The sequence below is a fragment of the Solea senegalensis genome, linkage group LG14 (genome assembly GCF_019176455.1).
Source record: "Solea senegalensis isolate Sse05_10M linkage group LG14, IFAPA_SoseM_1, whole genome shotgun sequence".
NCBI classification, from domain to species: domain Eukaryota; kingdom Metazoa; phylum Chordata; class Actinopteri; order Pleuronectiformes; family Soleidae; genus Solea; species Solea senegalensis.
This window is the reverse complement of record NC_058034.1, coordinates 10,986,649-11,003,462: the sequence shown is the minus strand read 5'-3', so window position 1 is coordinate 11,003,462 and position 16,814 is coordinate 10,986,649. Positions and strand designations below refer to the sequence as shown.

The 16,814-nt window shown below is 41.3% G+C and overlaps 1 protein-coding gene across 1 annotated transcript; it reads right to left on the bottom strand.

The window, feature by feature from the left end:
• Positions 1 to 439: 439 nt before the first annotated feature.
• On the bottom strand, positions 440 to 2,112 carry foxd3 (forkhead box D3). Its single transcript, XM_044044383.1, has one exon. It carries the CDS (start codon positions 1,647 to 1,649, stop codon positions 459 to 461), a length of 1,191 nt encoding a protein of 396 aa, XP_043900318.1. The 5' UTR covers positions 1,650 to 2,112; the 3' UTR covers positions 440 to 458.
• Positions 2,113 to 16,814: the final 14,702 nt, after the last annotated feature.

The following is a 16,814-nucleotide window of genomic DNA, read 5'->3' as shown; positions in this document are numbered from 1 at the left end:
TTTACAAATAAATTCAGTTTACAACACAATATAGCTACATAGAATTACATATGGTTGACCTTCTTTATTATTAATTATAAACAATCTATTTTCCAGAGCTTTTTGTGTCTCGTATGAAAAAAGGAAGTCAAAAATGGGTCCACTTGAGCTTCCAATACAAAAAAAAGAAAAATGCAAAATAATTATTACAGACCAAACAACAACAAAAAAGGGACAAGTAAAAATCAAAACAGGTAAAATTAATATTTTTTTCTACAAATATTTACAAATATTACCTGTACAGAAATATTTCTTCTTCTTCTTTTTGTTTTTCTCTGTTTTGGACAGTCTTTACATGGCTACAGAGTCCAGTGCTACCTATTGATTTGTGCTCTTCACACTTTCCCCCAGTTATAATGTCTCTATATAAAAATAAGAGTCTATTTTCTTGTTTGTCCTCGTTATTTCTTCTGTAAAAGTCATTGTGACGACCACTTGGACACTGCCGCCGCCGTCGCTGACGGTAAAACGTGTCCAGAAATGAGATTTGACGGCACACTGAGGATGGGAGCGATAGCGGCTGAGGTCCGGGTCAGAGACAGGGACTGTGCGCTCAGCAGGGCCGACTGAACAGTCACCGGAGGCCGCAGGAACGCCTGAGGTGAGGACGAGGAGGCGCTGGAGACCCCGATGATGTTCTCTATGCTGAAGGACGGTCTGTTTGACGGCTCTGATTTGATCATGGATGCCGTGCTCAGACTGTTGAGCTGGAGTTGCAGACTCGGGCTGAGCTGGGTGTTGAAAGCTTTTCTGTTCAGCTCCGCCGAGGGCAGGAGCGGGACGCCGGGCGGCAGCATGTGGCCCACGGGTGGGATGTAGGGATACTGCAAAGCGGCAGGATGAGAATAGGCAGCCGGGTGGATCCCGTAGTGTCTCCCGTAGGGGCCCCCGAGGCTGTACGCGCCGAAACTCTGCATCATGAGCGCAGTCTGGTCCCTGAGCATGTCCGGCTGAACCCTCTTGAACCGTTTCCTCCTCCTGAGGAAGCTGCCGTTGTCGAACATGTCCTCTGACGCGGGGTCCAGGGTCCAGTAGTTGCCCTTGCCTGGGTTACCGGGCTCCCGCGGGATTTTCACGAAGCAGTCGTTCAGAGACAAATTGTGGCGGATGGAGTTTTGCCACGCCGGGAACTTCTCCCGGTAATACTGGAAGCGGTTGCTGATGAACTCGCAGATGCCGCTGAGGGTGAGTTTCTTCTGCGGGCTCTGGAGGATGGCCATGGTGATGAGGGCGATGTAGGAGTAAGGCGGCTTCACCAGGCTGCTCTTGGACTTCATCGCTCCTCCCGACGCTGCGCTCCCGTCGTGACCCTCTCCCTTCCCGGTGCCAGCCTCTCCTTCCCCGGAGCTCTCGCAGCACGGGCTCCCTCCGCCGGACCTCATCTCGTCCTCCTCCTTCTCCACCTCGATCTCATCCTCCACATCATCATCCCCTACTTCTCCCCGCAGGTCGTGCAGGATGCCTGTGCCCGGGCTGTCGCAGTCGCTGTCCACCCTCTCCATGCCCTCCTCGTCTCCCTCGCCCACCACGTCGATGTCCACGTCCTCCGCTGTGAGCACAGTTTGACCGGACATGTCGCTGGCTCTTTCGCTGCCTCCAGACAGGGTCATCTCACGGCTTACTCACACTTATTTATTATTATTGTTTTTTGTTTCTTCTTTTAAAATATTAAAATAAGAAACAAGTCTTCTTGAGCCAAAAACAACGGAGCAGCAGCCGGGTGTGATGCGTCTTCAGGCGAGAGCAGAGCGCACAGAGAGCCGTAACTGCTGCCGGACTTCTCGTCGCTCCTGTCAAGAGATCAGATGTCTCCCAAAATCTAAATGCGGTTGAGGCAGCAGCCAGTCAAGCCAAAGAGCGGCTTTAACTTCTGCAAATATTCCCCCACTCGGTGAGTGAGGCAGGCCCGTGTGTGAAGCCGCGCGTCTTGCCTGGAAAGTTGTTGGGTGATGTTGCGCACGGCGGCGTCCCGTCTTCTCCTCTGCGTCTACTGAGAATATGTAATTCCTACAGCTGTGATATTTGGAGAGGCGAGCCGTGGTGACACATGCTGCTTTTAGGGCCGGAGCTTTAAAAGGGCTGTCTGATAGATTACTTTTCCCAGTAGCTATAAGATATACTATCAGTGCAGGACACGTGGTTCGGTGACGACAGACGCCCCCTCGCCTCTCCTCTCTCCTCCCACCCTCCCTCCTCTCGTCTCCTCTCTGTTAAACCATGCAAACTGGAGTTGTTTCATGGATTTGTCAACAATGGGACATCGGCAATACTGCTTTCCGCTGATTTCTGTGTTCGTCCGTCATAGACCATTTAACGGTGGCAGAGGGAGGAAGAGGAGGAGGAGGAGGAGTGGGGGGGGGTGGGGGGTGTTGTGATTGAAAGATCTGATGCGCATTAACGTGCTGCGTAAAAGAGAAAACAATCCAAACATTTAACTTTGAAAATAAGCAGCAGGGTGAAAACGACGACAGCTAAGTTCACACGGTTTTCTCTTCACTTCTTTTAATGTTGAATTTTCTTTATAACTTTGAAACTGTGCGTGCATGGATTGTTTTTGCTGTAATTCAATGTAAAGGCATGCAGTTTGCGTAAAGAACTGTGCGTAAAGTTCACTTGTTTTTTTTACATATATGTAGCTGAAAAAGCATGACTTGCTGTTCCAGATAAATCCAATAGACTTGAAATGTCTTCAAGTCTATTTATTCCCGCAGGATTAGCCGAAGGTGGGAAGAATATTGAAGCAGCAGCAGCAGCAGCAGCAGCTCATGCAGGCGATGAATGGGAGAATATCCTTAAGAGTTTTGTAAGAGGTGCTAACGACCCCGATCATTGCATGTTTTTACATTTGAAAACAGTAGGAAATGCAGGCAGCGGGTGAATGCAAAGAGAGCCGTTGTATTCATAGGAAGGTGAGCGGCGCAGGCTGAGGATGTCACATCAAATACCGGATTCTTTCCTGCGTCGTGTGAGAAAATCTAACAAGACCATAGTGAAAGGAGGAGGAAAAAAAAGGAGGAGGCTTTTGTTTTTCAGATGTAACGTTCAAAGCAACTTCTGCTGTTTTAAGGAAAAGGCGCAGTTGGGTTTGCCCTCAGCATGCGCCACAAGCCATTTAAACGTACAATTGATTTTTATCGGAAGTCTTTTCAGGAGGTTAATGAGAATATCCATAATCCACTCCAGGCAGGTTTGTGTGTGTGTCAAAAGTTTTTTTGAATGGATGAAAAACACAAATTGAGATGTAACACACACACATTTTTCTGTCCCAATTGAAAGAGACAGAATACATGTTTCGTTCGACTCCATTTTTTTATTATTATAATTATTAGTAATGCATTTATATACAAATAATGATTATGTAAATACAATTCATTACTAAATCCACACAAGAAAAACAACACATGTTCTTTTAAGATTGTTTGCATCGATCCTTGCTGCAGTTTTCTGTGACACCTCTGCTCACAGGATCATTAACAATATTAAAATAATAATAATAATAACGTGTATGGGTCAAAGCAGGTGAACGTGGCTTCCGATTTAGTCTCGCCGTGCACGTGTTAATCTCGCGGTGACCTGTGTGAATACGGACTATACTTAGCAGATGAAACCGTGAGTCCACACCAACTTTTATCCAGCTGGGCGCGCGTGCATGTGTTAAGGGAAACACATAATGTTTTCCCTTAAGTTTTCTTAGGCCTTAAATGACAAAAAAATACCTTAATTTCTTCTTGTTACACTGATATGATCATTTGTTTCCTCCTTAATTCAAACATACAGGTGTTACAGATACAGGTTTGTGACACTTTTTATTCCAAATTTCTTACGTGTAATGATTTTTTTTTTTTTTTAAGGAATCAGGTCAAAGAGTCACAGTATAAGTCTCTCCCCCCCTCTCTCTCACACACTCTCTCTCTCTCTCTCTCTCTGTCTGTGTGTGTGTGCGTGTGTGTGGACAGAGAGAGAGAGAGAGAGACAGGTGCAGTCAGCCTCCCTTAAAAACCCCCGGAGTTGCAGTGTTGTGTGAAAGGCGGTGTAACTGCTGATATAACCCGACTGAAACAGCACCGGCAGAGAAGAGGGGTTGGTTGGTTTCGAACGCGTCCTTCCTGTGATCTTTTGAAGCCTCATAAATCCGCTTTTATTCCTCCGCAGTTTGTTAATGAAATGTACGTTTTAAGCACACATGCACGGCTTAGCGCGACAAAACCCCCCTCTTAGTATAATAAGCCAGCTCGCTCCTGCGTGAAACCACGAGGAGACAAGACAGAAAAAAGGAGCAGCAGCAGCAGTGATGATGATGATGATGATGATGATGGTGAAGGTGATGGAGAGCAAACACATGTGATCACAGCAAACTCACAGCAAGGTCACTGAACAAATAAATGTGATCATAATGCCGTGATGCTTCGGTGATTCCAGAGAGAATATAGGATGATTTTTTTTTATTTCTCTGTTTCTCTCCCCCTCCTCCCCCCCCTCCTCCTCTGCTGTCTGACTGGGGTGAAAGGTCAGGGTCACCTGCACACAGTGTGTCAGTTTAGTGTGGGCCTTTCAGCTGTGTGTCTGTGTGCACCTGTATTTGTGACGTCTTTAGGACATTTTCTGGCATAAGCACTGACCTTGTCAGGACCAGTTATCCTCATGGAGACCAAAATCCGGTCCTGTTTTATAGGAATCAGATTTGAACTGTGTTTAGGTTAAGGGATAACTAAAAGCTTTTGTTAGGGTTGTCCAAATGGATGGAAGTCAAGGCATGTCCTTCAATGGATAGCTGCACAAACCTGTGTGTGTCAAAAGTGATCATTTTATTTAATGAATTTGTCAATATTTCAGAAGAAAATGCAAAATTCCCCCACATGACATATTTTTATACATAACATAAATGATCATTACACGTGTTGATTATTAAAATGTAACAATAAAATTAGCTTTTCTGAAGGTCAAAAGGCCCAACAAATGACAAAAAATGACTTTCATAACATTTTCAGGTTTTCTTTCTTTCAGTTATCTGAGTAAATGTGAGTACAACACACTAAAAAAAGCTTATTTATAATCACATCAAACAAATTGACTAACACAAAACCCCTTTTTTAAAACCCCCATAAATGTTTGGAGAAAATCGACCTGCAGTGAAAAATCAAGTCTTTTTTTATTTTATTTATTCACATAATCAATAGTGACATCTCTCTCTTCACATTTTAATATTTCCATTCTTTAACACACACCATCCTATTTGATCTCGATTCAACAAATACAATTTAAAACAGTTTATTGATTAATTATTCAAATCTGCACCGAGTTGAGAATTTTTGTTTTATTGTAAAAACGTCAATAAGAAGTGGCTGCAAACGTGGCATTATGTGATTTATTTTAATCAAATTACACACATGCACTTTATTATTGTGTTTGTTAGTAGCTGATTTTTTGTTTTCATTGACTGAGTTAGAGGTGAAGGAGCAGCAGTTTTGGGGGCAGCAGCTAATAAAACGCTATGATAAATGAACGGCATTGTTAGCGCGCGCCCGTAATTGCGTCCATTATGTTAATTATTTCACATCAGACGCCAAATCTCTCTTGTCAGATTTAATAACAACAAAATCTCACCACAGCCTCGCACAGCGATTTACCACACAACATTAACCTACAGGGAAAAAATGGGAGTTATTTCCCCACAATTAGATTTTTCATTGGCGACATTGTCAAGGCCACAGAGCCCTGAGAGACTCACGCGCTGGTGTGTGTGTGTGTGTGTGTGTGTGTGTGTGTGTGTGTGTGTGTGTGTGTGTGTGTGTGTGTGTGTTCTCTCCTCTTCTCTTCATCTCCTCTTTCCTTTTTGGGGGAAAATCACCATCTTCAGTCCTGCACTCTATCAACCCGCGAGATTCTGTCAAACAAAATGATGGAGCTCATTTTTTAACGCTGAGCTCCTGCAGGATGAGCCCGGGTCTGATCTCTCCGTCACAACAGAAGCACAAAGGGCCCAAAAATAGAAGACAGGTGTCCACGCGTGTGCGTGCCTGCGTATGTGTGTGTGTGTGTGTGCAGGTTTGTCCCATTTATTTGACACGTGTGTATGAAGACACTATCCAAGAGGAAAACTCACATCACATCTGCAGGGTTGTTGTTTTTTTTGTTGAGTTTTTTTTACACGTTTTTAGAGCTGGAATAAATAATACAGACACACACAACAACACGACACAATATGAAAATACAGAGGTAATATTATCTTAATATAATCTATTTATACAGTAATCATGTAGTAAAAAACACGATGCACCACAAGCTGCATTTCAACTTTATAATGAGCATTTTTGATTTTTAATTCTAATTACTATGCTATTACCTGGATATTACTTTATAAATGACATGTTGTTACTTTATGTTTATGTCTTATTACTACACTATTACATTGTTATTACTGTAAGGTGGTATTGACGTGACTTTACCTCCCTATTATGCAGTTATCACCACGTAGTTACTGGACAGTTATGTAAAATGTAGTGCTGAAGTCAGTGTAAGAAAGCAAAACACGACAGTTTTATAGAAACTGATTATGCAGGAATAAATAAATAAGCCCCAGCGTTTTTTTTTGAAGTTGGTTTCAGGTTCGGTGTCATGGGTGGGCAGCTGTGTCTCAGACCGTGGACCATGGAGAGGCCTCGTGAGTAGAAACACGGCCTCTCAGCTTGAGATGGACAAGGTGTGGAAAAAAGTCAACTCAGGCAGCGAAATAAATTGTATATATTTTATTTTTCAATGTGAAAAAATAAGAAAAATATGTTTGTTTTTTTCTCCTTTGCCAGCTGTAGAACTTATTGTCTTTATGTCAGATACAATCTGTGCACTGCAGGTAAAATCACGCTTTCCTTCATGCAAAAACGATTCAAGTAGTTTTGTTTTCAGTGTTTTTATTTTTTTCCCCCATCAAATATTATCACAAGCGGCTGCACGCAGCTCCTGCACCCGTCCATCCGTGCTCTCCCCCCGGCAGGAGGCTGCATGACACTCGCGGGGTGTTGGTGGGAAAGTGACACCTTGAGCCAAATGAAGCCGGGATTACCATGCCAATGTGTACTTGTTAACTACGTGCAATGTCACCCAGTTTGTAAGCTTTTTGTCATTCAGATCGAGGCTGAAAAGTTGCACGTCAGTGCACTGCCGCAGCGATTCACGCTGTAAACGGTGCAAATTGGCCCCGCAGCGGCCATTTAGCGCAGTGTCAAAACACATGCAAGGCCGGCTTTGCGCTAAATAACTGTCTGCATAAAACAATAGTAAACAATGCGGTTACAACCACCAAGTGTCGAATAGCCTGTGTGCTCATTTAAATATAACAAATAAAGGGCACAATCAATTAATTACAATATATGTATTCTCTTTTATTAGTTTCTTCATTGATACACTGTGTGTTTGGATTATTTGGTGGTGATATTGAAAACAAACACACTTAATTGACACTGTAGCAAAAAAAAAAAAACCAACACAATTTAAGACAAAAGACAATGAGAGATAGTCACATGGAATCATGACAAGCCTTTTGTTATAGTTATCATGGAAAGATGAAATCTAATTCACATATATTACCTCATTCAGCCCCTGCCTGTTCCGTCCCATAATAATATTCCCTCACATTATCTGTCAAATTCTTCACAGGGACACTTTACCTTTTTTCGAGCCCACTTATTGGAATTATAGTGCATGAAGATGAGGATGATGATGAGCTTTGAGAGGAATGATGTTTTGATTTTTAACTGAGTGCATTTTATATTTGTGTGAAAAAAAATCAGATTATCTGTAGGCCTATTATTGCAGGAAGGAACTACCTTAAAAGAAATTATGCAGTTCATCTAAAAACCATCATCCTGCACGCCATTCATTATTTGCTTTGTAAAAAAAAAAGAAAAAGAGAAGTGTCCTTGTCAGTTATTCAAGCCAGGAAATGCACTGACCTCATCCTAATCAAAGTCATTGTGCTGTCTCTTGAAATTATGGACTGCACCTTTAAATTGTCAATTACTCGGAGGTTAAGTGGATTGAATAGACCCAATGATTCAAATCAGGTGTTACAATTCAGTGTGCATAGCTATCTGACTTCATTTCATTTTGCTCTGGCTCTCTCTCTCTCTCTCTTTCTCTTACAGACATTTAAGAGCATTTTTGTGAACACAAAGGTATAGATTTTGGCCATAAATCACATGTAATTCTTAATTATATATTCATCACATTTGCACTACACATGAACAAAAGTCCTCAAATGATTTCTATTATATTTGCAGTTCTGTTTCGCGCTATAACTCAGTACAGTGTCGCACATGCAGGCTGTGTTTGACTCCAAATGGCTTTTAATTTAGCTTTTCTGTGATACTGATGGATGGAGAGCTCTTCTGGAAGGTTGTGTCTCTTCTGGGAGCAAACAAAGCTTTAGAAATGGTTCTCTTACCCTTGTTCCACACCTCTTCATTTCATGACGGTGACACTGAGTGTCATTGCTTTATTTTGAGGCATTTTATAGACACATAGAAGTGTGAAAACTACCCAATTGAGGTGGACTCCAAGTCAAAGTCAGGGATAATTATGATGCATGCACCTGACCACACAGTGCACTGCAAAAGCTGTGAATTTATACAAATAAATAAATGAATAATGGCATTCTGTAAAGTATGTAGACAGGTGAATGGGGTTTGAATCTTACCAAAGCAGTTCCTGATAATGTTAAATCATTGTATCAATGGAAATTATTTGCTCTTTTACTTTTTTATATATCTTGTATATAAACAATATTTTAATTCAGTAGTGATGACTGTTATCTCAAAACAATCAATACATTGTTTGGTTTTTAAAGCTAAATTAGTGGATAAAAAAAATGGTCAAAAATCAAAATTCTATACCAAGAAAAGCAGCAGATAAACATATTAAAAGATTATTTTGATCATAATTGTATATATGATTAATTTGGTTAGTTATTATCCACCACAGCATAATAATTAAGAGTTTAGTTTGGGTAAATAATCTATTACTGTAATATAAAAGCAACACTATCACTCACCCCATAGTCTTTTTTTGTTTTTTTCCCAGTGTGTATTATGTTGTTAATGTGCTCACATTGCAGTGTTTACTCATGCTTTTGACCACACATCTGAATAATAAACTACATCAGCCCGAAAAAAAAAGAAAAAGTGTTAACACACAAACCAAGTTGCCACCCTCACACTCACACTGTGAAGAGTCTACACAAGCATCAATATTTTACACTCCCTCCAGAATCCCTCTTTTAAAGATGCAATCAATGCCCTCTATTCATTATCCATGTGTATGTCTTCTAGGTATGGCCTTTGTCATTAAGCAATAATTCTCCCCTGCACAGTCCCACATTACTCCACTGCTCCACACTTTTACAAATGCCTCCGGGCTATAAATACTAATGAAATCTCTTTGCTTAATTTGATTTTGCTGGTACACTTGCAGTTATGGCTGAACTTTCCCACGAGAGGGGTTGATTGAACACTTTCAAGTCCTTATGGAAGCAGGAAAACATTCCAAAGAGCTGGGGAGATCATTTCCATAATTACCCCGATTGGCACCCTAATGACCTTCTGTGACAATAAAAAGATGTCTTGTTAATTCCATTTCTGTCGCTGACATTCAGGAGATTCCTATCTTACATGTTTGAGGGTTCACAAGATAACAAGTGTACTTTTTTTTCATTCTCCCTCGCTCCCTCCAGCATCCAGCGCTCAAAAGAGCAGCCCCATTCAGCTTTGCCCCCAACACACTGCAGTGATGTGGCTCTGCTGTGACAGGGACCTGCTTGTGCCTGCACGGCTCGTCCTCCCTGCCCCAAAGTTGGATAATTTATGGGCCCGGGGAAGATTATAAAGATGGATCTTTGAAGCAATCAATTCTAATGTTGCATTTTTGAATGGTGGGATAGAAATGAAGTGCAGAATAATTAAAAAGATCACAAGTCCCCCCTCGCATGTAATAATGAGCGGCTCCAGCGCCAGTGTCGGAGGATGTGCCTTTGATTTGACTGAGAGGACGCCCCGGGTCCACAATGGCGCGGTTTCACCACCACTGCAAATCACGCACTGTGACTTTTTGAGGACTGTGTGCTTGTCTAAGGCACGGATCATAAGCAGATATTGTTTGTCAGAGGAAGCAGGGGGAGGATGAGGAGGGGGGGTTCTCGTTGCTTGGATGTCTAAGTCAAGATGACTCAGAGCTGGCATGAAAAGTGACGGGGGCGGTTGTTTGGAATATGTTTCCCAGTGGCCACAATGCCCAGAGTGTTTTGGGATGTTAAAATAAAAGTCCATCCATTCTTTTGCATATGAATTGGTGTCAAAATGTACCGTCAGCCCACTGCAGGAACAACTGTGAGCTATTGTGCCCTGATAAATTCAGCAAAGGCCTTTTCAGTGCATCTGAAAGTATGAGATTGAATATGAAATGTGCATCTGTTATTTTGCTACTTTTATACGCCTGAAGTTTAGTCATCCACAGCCCGCTCATATCATATTGCACGTATAGATGTGTGCGTAAAAGTTGGTAAGCACGTTATAAGTGGCGAAGCAGCAGTGAGCTAGCAATTACGTCCTAGAAAGGGAGGAAATGTAATGACACCAGGCAGCAGGTTCACATTGAATATCATTGTGCTGGTCATTTGGTCAACTCAACATTGGCACACTGCACACACACACACATCCACACATCATCCAGTCCTGCAGGTAGTAATAGTTAATTTAGAGTGGACATCCTCTTTAAAAATGAAAAAAAAAGGCGCTAACATGTGGAAACCTCTAACCTTATTATCCACTACGTGTAGCGTCCACGTGTGTCGCTCTCTTTCATCACAACCCTGTTGTTGTAAATGGATGATGCTTTGCTTGGAATTACCGAGTACATACATGGGTTTAAAGTAGAAAACCCTGAGTGCACCACCGTCATCAAGGTTCTTCTAACAGCAGTTTGTGTCTGTGGAATAACATGGTGTTTAAGCTTCTTCTCTTTTCTGTTACTTTCTGTTTTTTTTACACGCATGAGAACCTACTAAATGATCTAAATGTAGCTACATCTCAGCTATAATAGGCAACCTGTGCTGTCATATTCAACCACCAGCAGTTTTTACATTTTTCAATCATGACTGTCGAAAAAAGTACCTCTCTTAATAAATGTAAGTGGGTTTTCTCCAGTTTCCTCCCACAGTCCAGAAAAATGCAGATTTAAGGATTAGGGCAAATTGGACAATCTAAATTGACCATAGGTCCATAGGATGGTTATACCCTGACTTTCACCCTATGTCAGCTGGGATTGGCACCAGCGACCGCCATGACCCTCATGTGGAGGATAAAGTGGTAGAAAATGGATAGATGGATGGATGGATGAACGTTAAAAAGTAAACCACACACCTGAAAATGCTGCAGTTTCAAGATTACATAGATACAAGATTCTTGATGTGAAGCGGCAGGGATTACAATTATAACATGATAATTTAGGTTTTTTAGAAGGTCGGTTTTCAGGTATAAAAGGCTGCTGGTAACTACCTTGTTTTCCCCCTTTCCTTACCCTTCCCTTACGCAGCGAAAAGAGTTACATATCACATCAACCCTTTAAAACCGAGTGTATCGCTGACGACACGTTTGCACAAGCGCACTTTGCATGACTGCAGTTACGCAACGTTTTGTGTTATCGGAAAAATTCCAATGGAGAATCTGCGTCTTTGTCGTGTGTTTTTGCACATTGAGAGACAAAGAGACATTGAAAGACTCAATTCTTTTTTGTGTAAATATGTTTTATACTGTTCAAATTTCAAATTTAGCACGCAAAATCTGTTGCTCGAGTACAACTGCAGTGACATGCAGTAAATTGTAAATAACTACCAGATTTTGGAAGTGATTCTGGAAAAATGGACAAAAGCACACACACATAAATAAATAAATAAATAGCTGTCAATAAATACACCATGTTGTGCACATCTTAAACATTTAACTACAATCCAATAGTCTGCAGATACACTTCCAAGTGTTACTGTTACTAAGCACACAATAACTTCCAGGCTTCTGGTTCTCTGCGGGAACTCATGCTGAATCAAGACAACTGCTGCTTTAAACTTGTTAGCAAATCATCAAAGAGTTGCGGTTAATATTTATTTGGCCGCCGTCCTCCGCTGTAATGTCACAACTCAAGAACCAAAGGGAAGGCTAAACAGGCCTAATGGGACCATGTGACTGGACTGGAGAAAGTGGCTCAGAACAGTAAATTCAATTATCATGTTAGAATTCTGCATGAAAACAATCTACACTAGAAATTAGACATATTCCTGTCAGATGACTCCCGTTAGTGGGGATAATGACATTTGGAACAACCTCGCGCCTTCTTTGACTCTTATCAAATGTTTACAAAAGGGTTTAATGTGCTAAACTGCTGTCAGGGAATCTGCTGGCTGTTCTGTGCCAGCACTGAGCAGTGTTCTCAAGGAGGAACTTGGTGGTGATGCATTATGGGTGAATTGAGCAGGTCAGGTATAAAGGAGATACAACCAAAAGAATATGAACCTTATTTGTCATTGTTGTGGGTCTGAAATAGTTTACAATGTGAGATAATGATTGTTTTAGTCATATTTTATGTTTTTATTTGACTTTGTAAAGCAGAAATGTGATCTGAGGTGAGGAGAAGTGGAGAAGGACAGGAAATTAAATGTTAAAATGCATTGGTTCTTTACCTGAGGAAATGTATTGATAGCCACTGCAGAAAAGAAAAGGGCAATCTGTCAGTTACGCAGTGACAAACACACCTTTCTGATCTAAATCAAGGTTTCAAGGTTTTTTTTTTTTTTACAAAATCTTCAAAATTGTCCATTATTCCTGTCATTAACAACACTTAAACTTCTTTCCTGTTTCATTTCATATACTCACCCCTCTTGGTATTTTACTTAATGCATTTGTGTGTGTGTGTGTGTCTCACACCCACTAACGACCCACACCTGTTCCCAATCAACTCGCCTGCCCCTGCAATTCCCTGCATGTCCACCCATTTATGTACTCTTTGCAACTTGGAAATGTTCTTGGAAATGTTCCTGCTTCCTGTCAGTTTTTGTTTGCCTGCTTCATGTTGTCTTCATGCGCATAATCACCTGTTTACTTCATAAAAAAGAAGTCAAGGACACCGTGTTTCGCTGTTACTTTAAACGCGTACATCCATACGTAAATATGACCCCACATTAGCAGGTACAGAACACACACATGACCTCATTACCTCTGTACTGAAGCTTCTGGCACACAAACCTGACTTTAAAAACTAACTTAACATGACACTTTGATTGGTTTAATGTATGTTATACCCAAATCACACTTTTGCACTTTGGCAAAGTGGATTTATACTCATCTTAAATGCATGTATGGCATGTGAGCGCTTTTCAACGATCCAAGCACATGGTTTAATGTGCTTAGATCGATGAAAAGAGCTCACTGCCTTTTTGAACTTCACAACAACTGTGAGTTTGTTTTTGTTTTTTATAAAACAACTGGATGCACCTTGTCTCATTGAAGACCCACTCACTCCGCTTTGGTGAATCTCTAAAGCCTGTTTACCTTTACAAAACAAATCCACTAACGCCCACCAACATCTGGCTTTTGTTTGCAACGGGAATAGAGACAAACGGCGTTCCCTCCCAGGACAGATGACTTTGCAATAGAAGCAAGATTTTATTGTTATTTAGACATGAAACCCAGATGAATGCAGTCACTTCCCCCCATCTACATCTATATTTTGGCAGAGTTTTTCATCGATTTACACTTTAGTTTGAAAGAGGTTTGAAAGAGGCACTGAGGGGTGAATATAGAACAATGTAACCCTGGTGCTCTCCATGGTGATGTCTTCTGTTGGTTCTTATGTTGAACACGACTCACAATAGAACACAGAAAGACAAACACCTCTGCTGGCAATGACCAGCTTTTTAGAATGTTCTTGCAACATCATGGCATGAGTTGCATTACAAGCTTGTTTTAAATAACATACTGACTTTATTTCCAGGGAAGACAGCATGGCAGGTGTCATTTTAAGCTGTGAATATTGGAGTTTTGTCATGGCTACATGTCGTCCTGGAGACAGGAGTGTCCACAGATGCATGTTTGTGACAGATTTATTCAGTGTAACAGTATCAGAAACTGCTGTAGGCTGAGGCTGAAGATGGGTGTCACTCATGAATACTGACAATGCATGAAATAACGGTAATAATTATGACTAATAACTACCAGTGCTGATAGCTTGTGATCGCATCCTGTCAGGAGTTGTGGCTGGTGTGATCCCACTGCAAGATGGCTTCTTATTTTCAATTATTCAGGAATTGAGAATTTGTTTGACCTAGGTTTTAATGTGTTGCAATAAAAAAGAGCATGGGCATGAACCTATAAATAAATAGGTGGAAGTAAGTTATGGGGGATCATGGAGCTCAAATCCTGTGTGCAGCACAACCTCAGCTTTTGATGAATTCATGTTGAACTGTCATTTTGTGGCTTACCAGGGAAAGTATCACGTAATATGTAATTATTTTGTAGGAATTACAGAACTATACGATGCAAACTCAGTCTCTAATGTGTGCTTCTTCGTTTTTAGGTAATTGTTGCTCTTGTGTAATGATTATCCATCTTCTTTCCCCCCACGGGTACTTGTCCTCCTGGGTCAGGTTTTGCCGCATCCTGCGAGGGGGCCTTCAAACTTTCGGACGCTCACAAAGGCCCCATTCTCCGTGGTGTTGCTCTTCTTCATCATCCAGCCCCAGGGCATGGCAGATCTGCTCAAACCCCTGTATTGTCTGAGCAAAACCACATATTAAATTTGGCCGGCATAAGCCATTTCATTGAGCGGCAGCAGGAATTCCTTTTCTGGGTCATTCATCTGTGTACATGGTTTGAACACACATTTGAAACAAAGCAGGCCAGTCAAGGATAATATTGAGGAAGTTACATACATTTCAAGTCTTGCAGCATATGTCATTTCTGTTCCATGCTCTTTTGGCATTTGAGTTATCTGTGCAGATTCATGCAGCGGGAACACTTCAAGACCTTAGCTGCGAGCCATCTGAAATTTCTGCCAGCAGATGTAATGTTTTGCACTTCATTAGGAATTCTGGATTTTCCCCATCAGGAATGTCAACTGAATAGAAAGAGAGGGGAACTAAGAGAGCTCTCTATCCACAGTAAACAATTAACAATGAATAATAAAGGGGGGAGGATCTGATTCAAGTCAAACAGTGTTCCTGTGGATGGTTTTTTAGTGCTGTAATGGAATAATACATGAGCTTACGCTTACCTCGAGTTTGTTCATGTTAGGCTTTAGTTTTCTTTTATAATACCTTTCTTTTATAACTCCATGCACAAATGTAAGCTTCCAAAAAACGGGCAAACAAACCAACCTGAAATCCTTGAACATGAAGCTTTTGTAGCTCTGACACATTTGCTGTGGGAAACCCTTTTTTCACACGCACAAAACTTCCTGTTGAATGATGGATTATACGGATTGTGTCTAAATTTCCAGACCAACAAACCAGATTGTGAGTTCAACACACTTTAACACTGTGTTAAAAAACTAGGGACACACTAATCTTTGAACCATATAGAATAACTGAAACGTAACTATGGGTTGTGCACATTTTTAGTGAATTTAGGGCTAAAAACAATGACTCAAGCATATTTCTTTATTTCTGGAGCACCTTTAAAACGACAGCAGTCGTCCAACATGCTGAACCGAAGGGGCCAATAGGTAAATACATAAATAGATAAAACATGCAATTTGCATGTGCTCATTTAAGAAACACCAGAGAGAAGAAGCTGGTTTTAAGGGAGGATTGAAAAGGCTCTATATGGTGTGGGAGGTTCTAATATAGAGGGGGGAGACTGTTCCAGAGTCTGGGGGCAGCTGCGGCAAAGGCCCTGTCACCTCTACACTTAAGTATGGTTATAGGAACCTCCAGCAGCAGTTGGTCAGAGGACCTTGAGGCTCTGGTTGGGGTGTGGCGACGCAGGAGTTCAGAAAGATACAGAGGGGCCATACCAGTGAGGGCTTTAAAAACAATTAATAGAAGTTATATAAAAAAATTGGGTGCATAAAAGTCTTACGTGGTACCAGTTTGTTGTTATCTATACTACCACTAGGGGGCCAATTTTAAAAGCATACCAATGGGTCGTAATTCCTGACAGTCTCAAAAATGACCATTGAGGGTGCAAAATTGCAGCTCTCAATGTCTGAAATCTCAATTTACTGCTCAAAAATCGACTAAAATAAGAGTGATCACTAAAAAGACCTAATGCTCATAACACAATAGCTTAGACTGTGTTAGCAGCACAAATGGACAGTTTATGTTATCTTTTTGGGTTAAAGTGAGAGAGTTGCATTGTTTATTCTTATTTATTTACCAGTACAAGAATGTCCCTCACTTGTGCAAATTGTTGTTGACCTACATTAAACATCACATCACAAACCTCTCTCAGTGTTGCGTACACTGGAGCCAGTGTGCTTAAATGTCAGTGACCCTTGGTTATTGTCACAAGAAGCCTCTCACTTAAGCTCATTAATCGCTCTGTAAACATTTGATTTGTTTCAAAGATGCTGCAGTTACCTTAAAATTGTGTTTGCCTCAAACCAAAGTCATCTGACAGTAATTCCTTTTAAACGCTGCCGCTGCAGTCTCCTCTCCTCGCAACTCGAAGCTCTGCTGCAGCAACATAACATAATCTGGTAGGTGAGCAGCTGAGGTTGGCCATTATCTTCTCACATTG

Excerpts from the sequence above, each read along its gene's own strand:
- foxd3 (XM_044044383.1), bottom strand. The coding sequence starts at position 1,649 with ATGACCCTGTCTGGAGGCAGCGAAAGAGCCAGCGACATGTCCGGTCAA.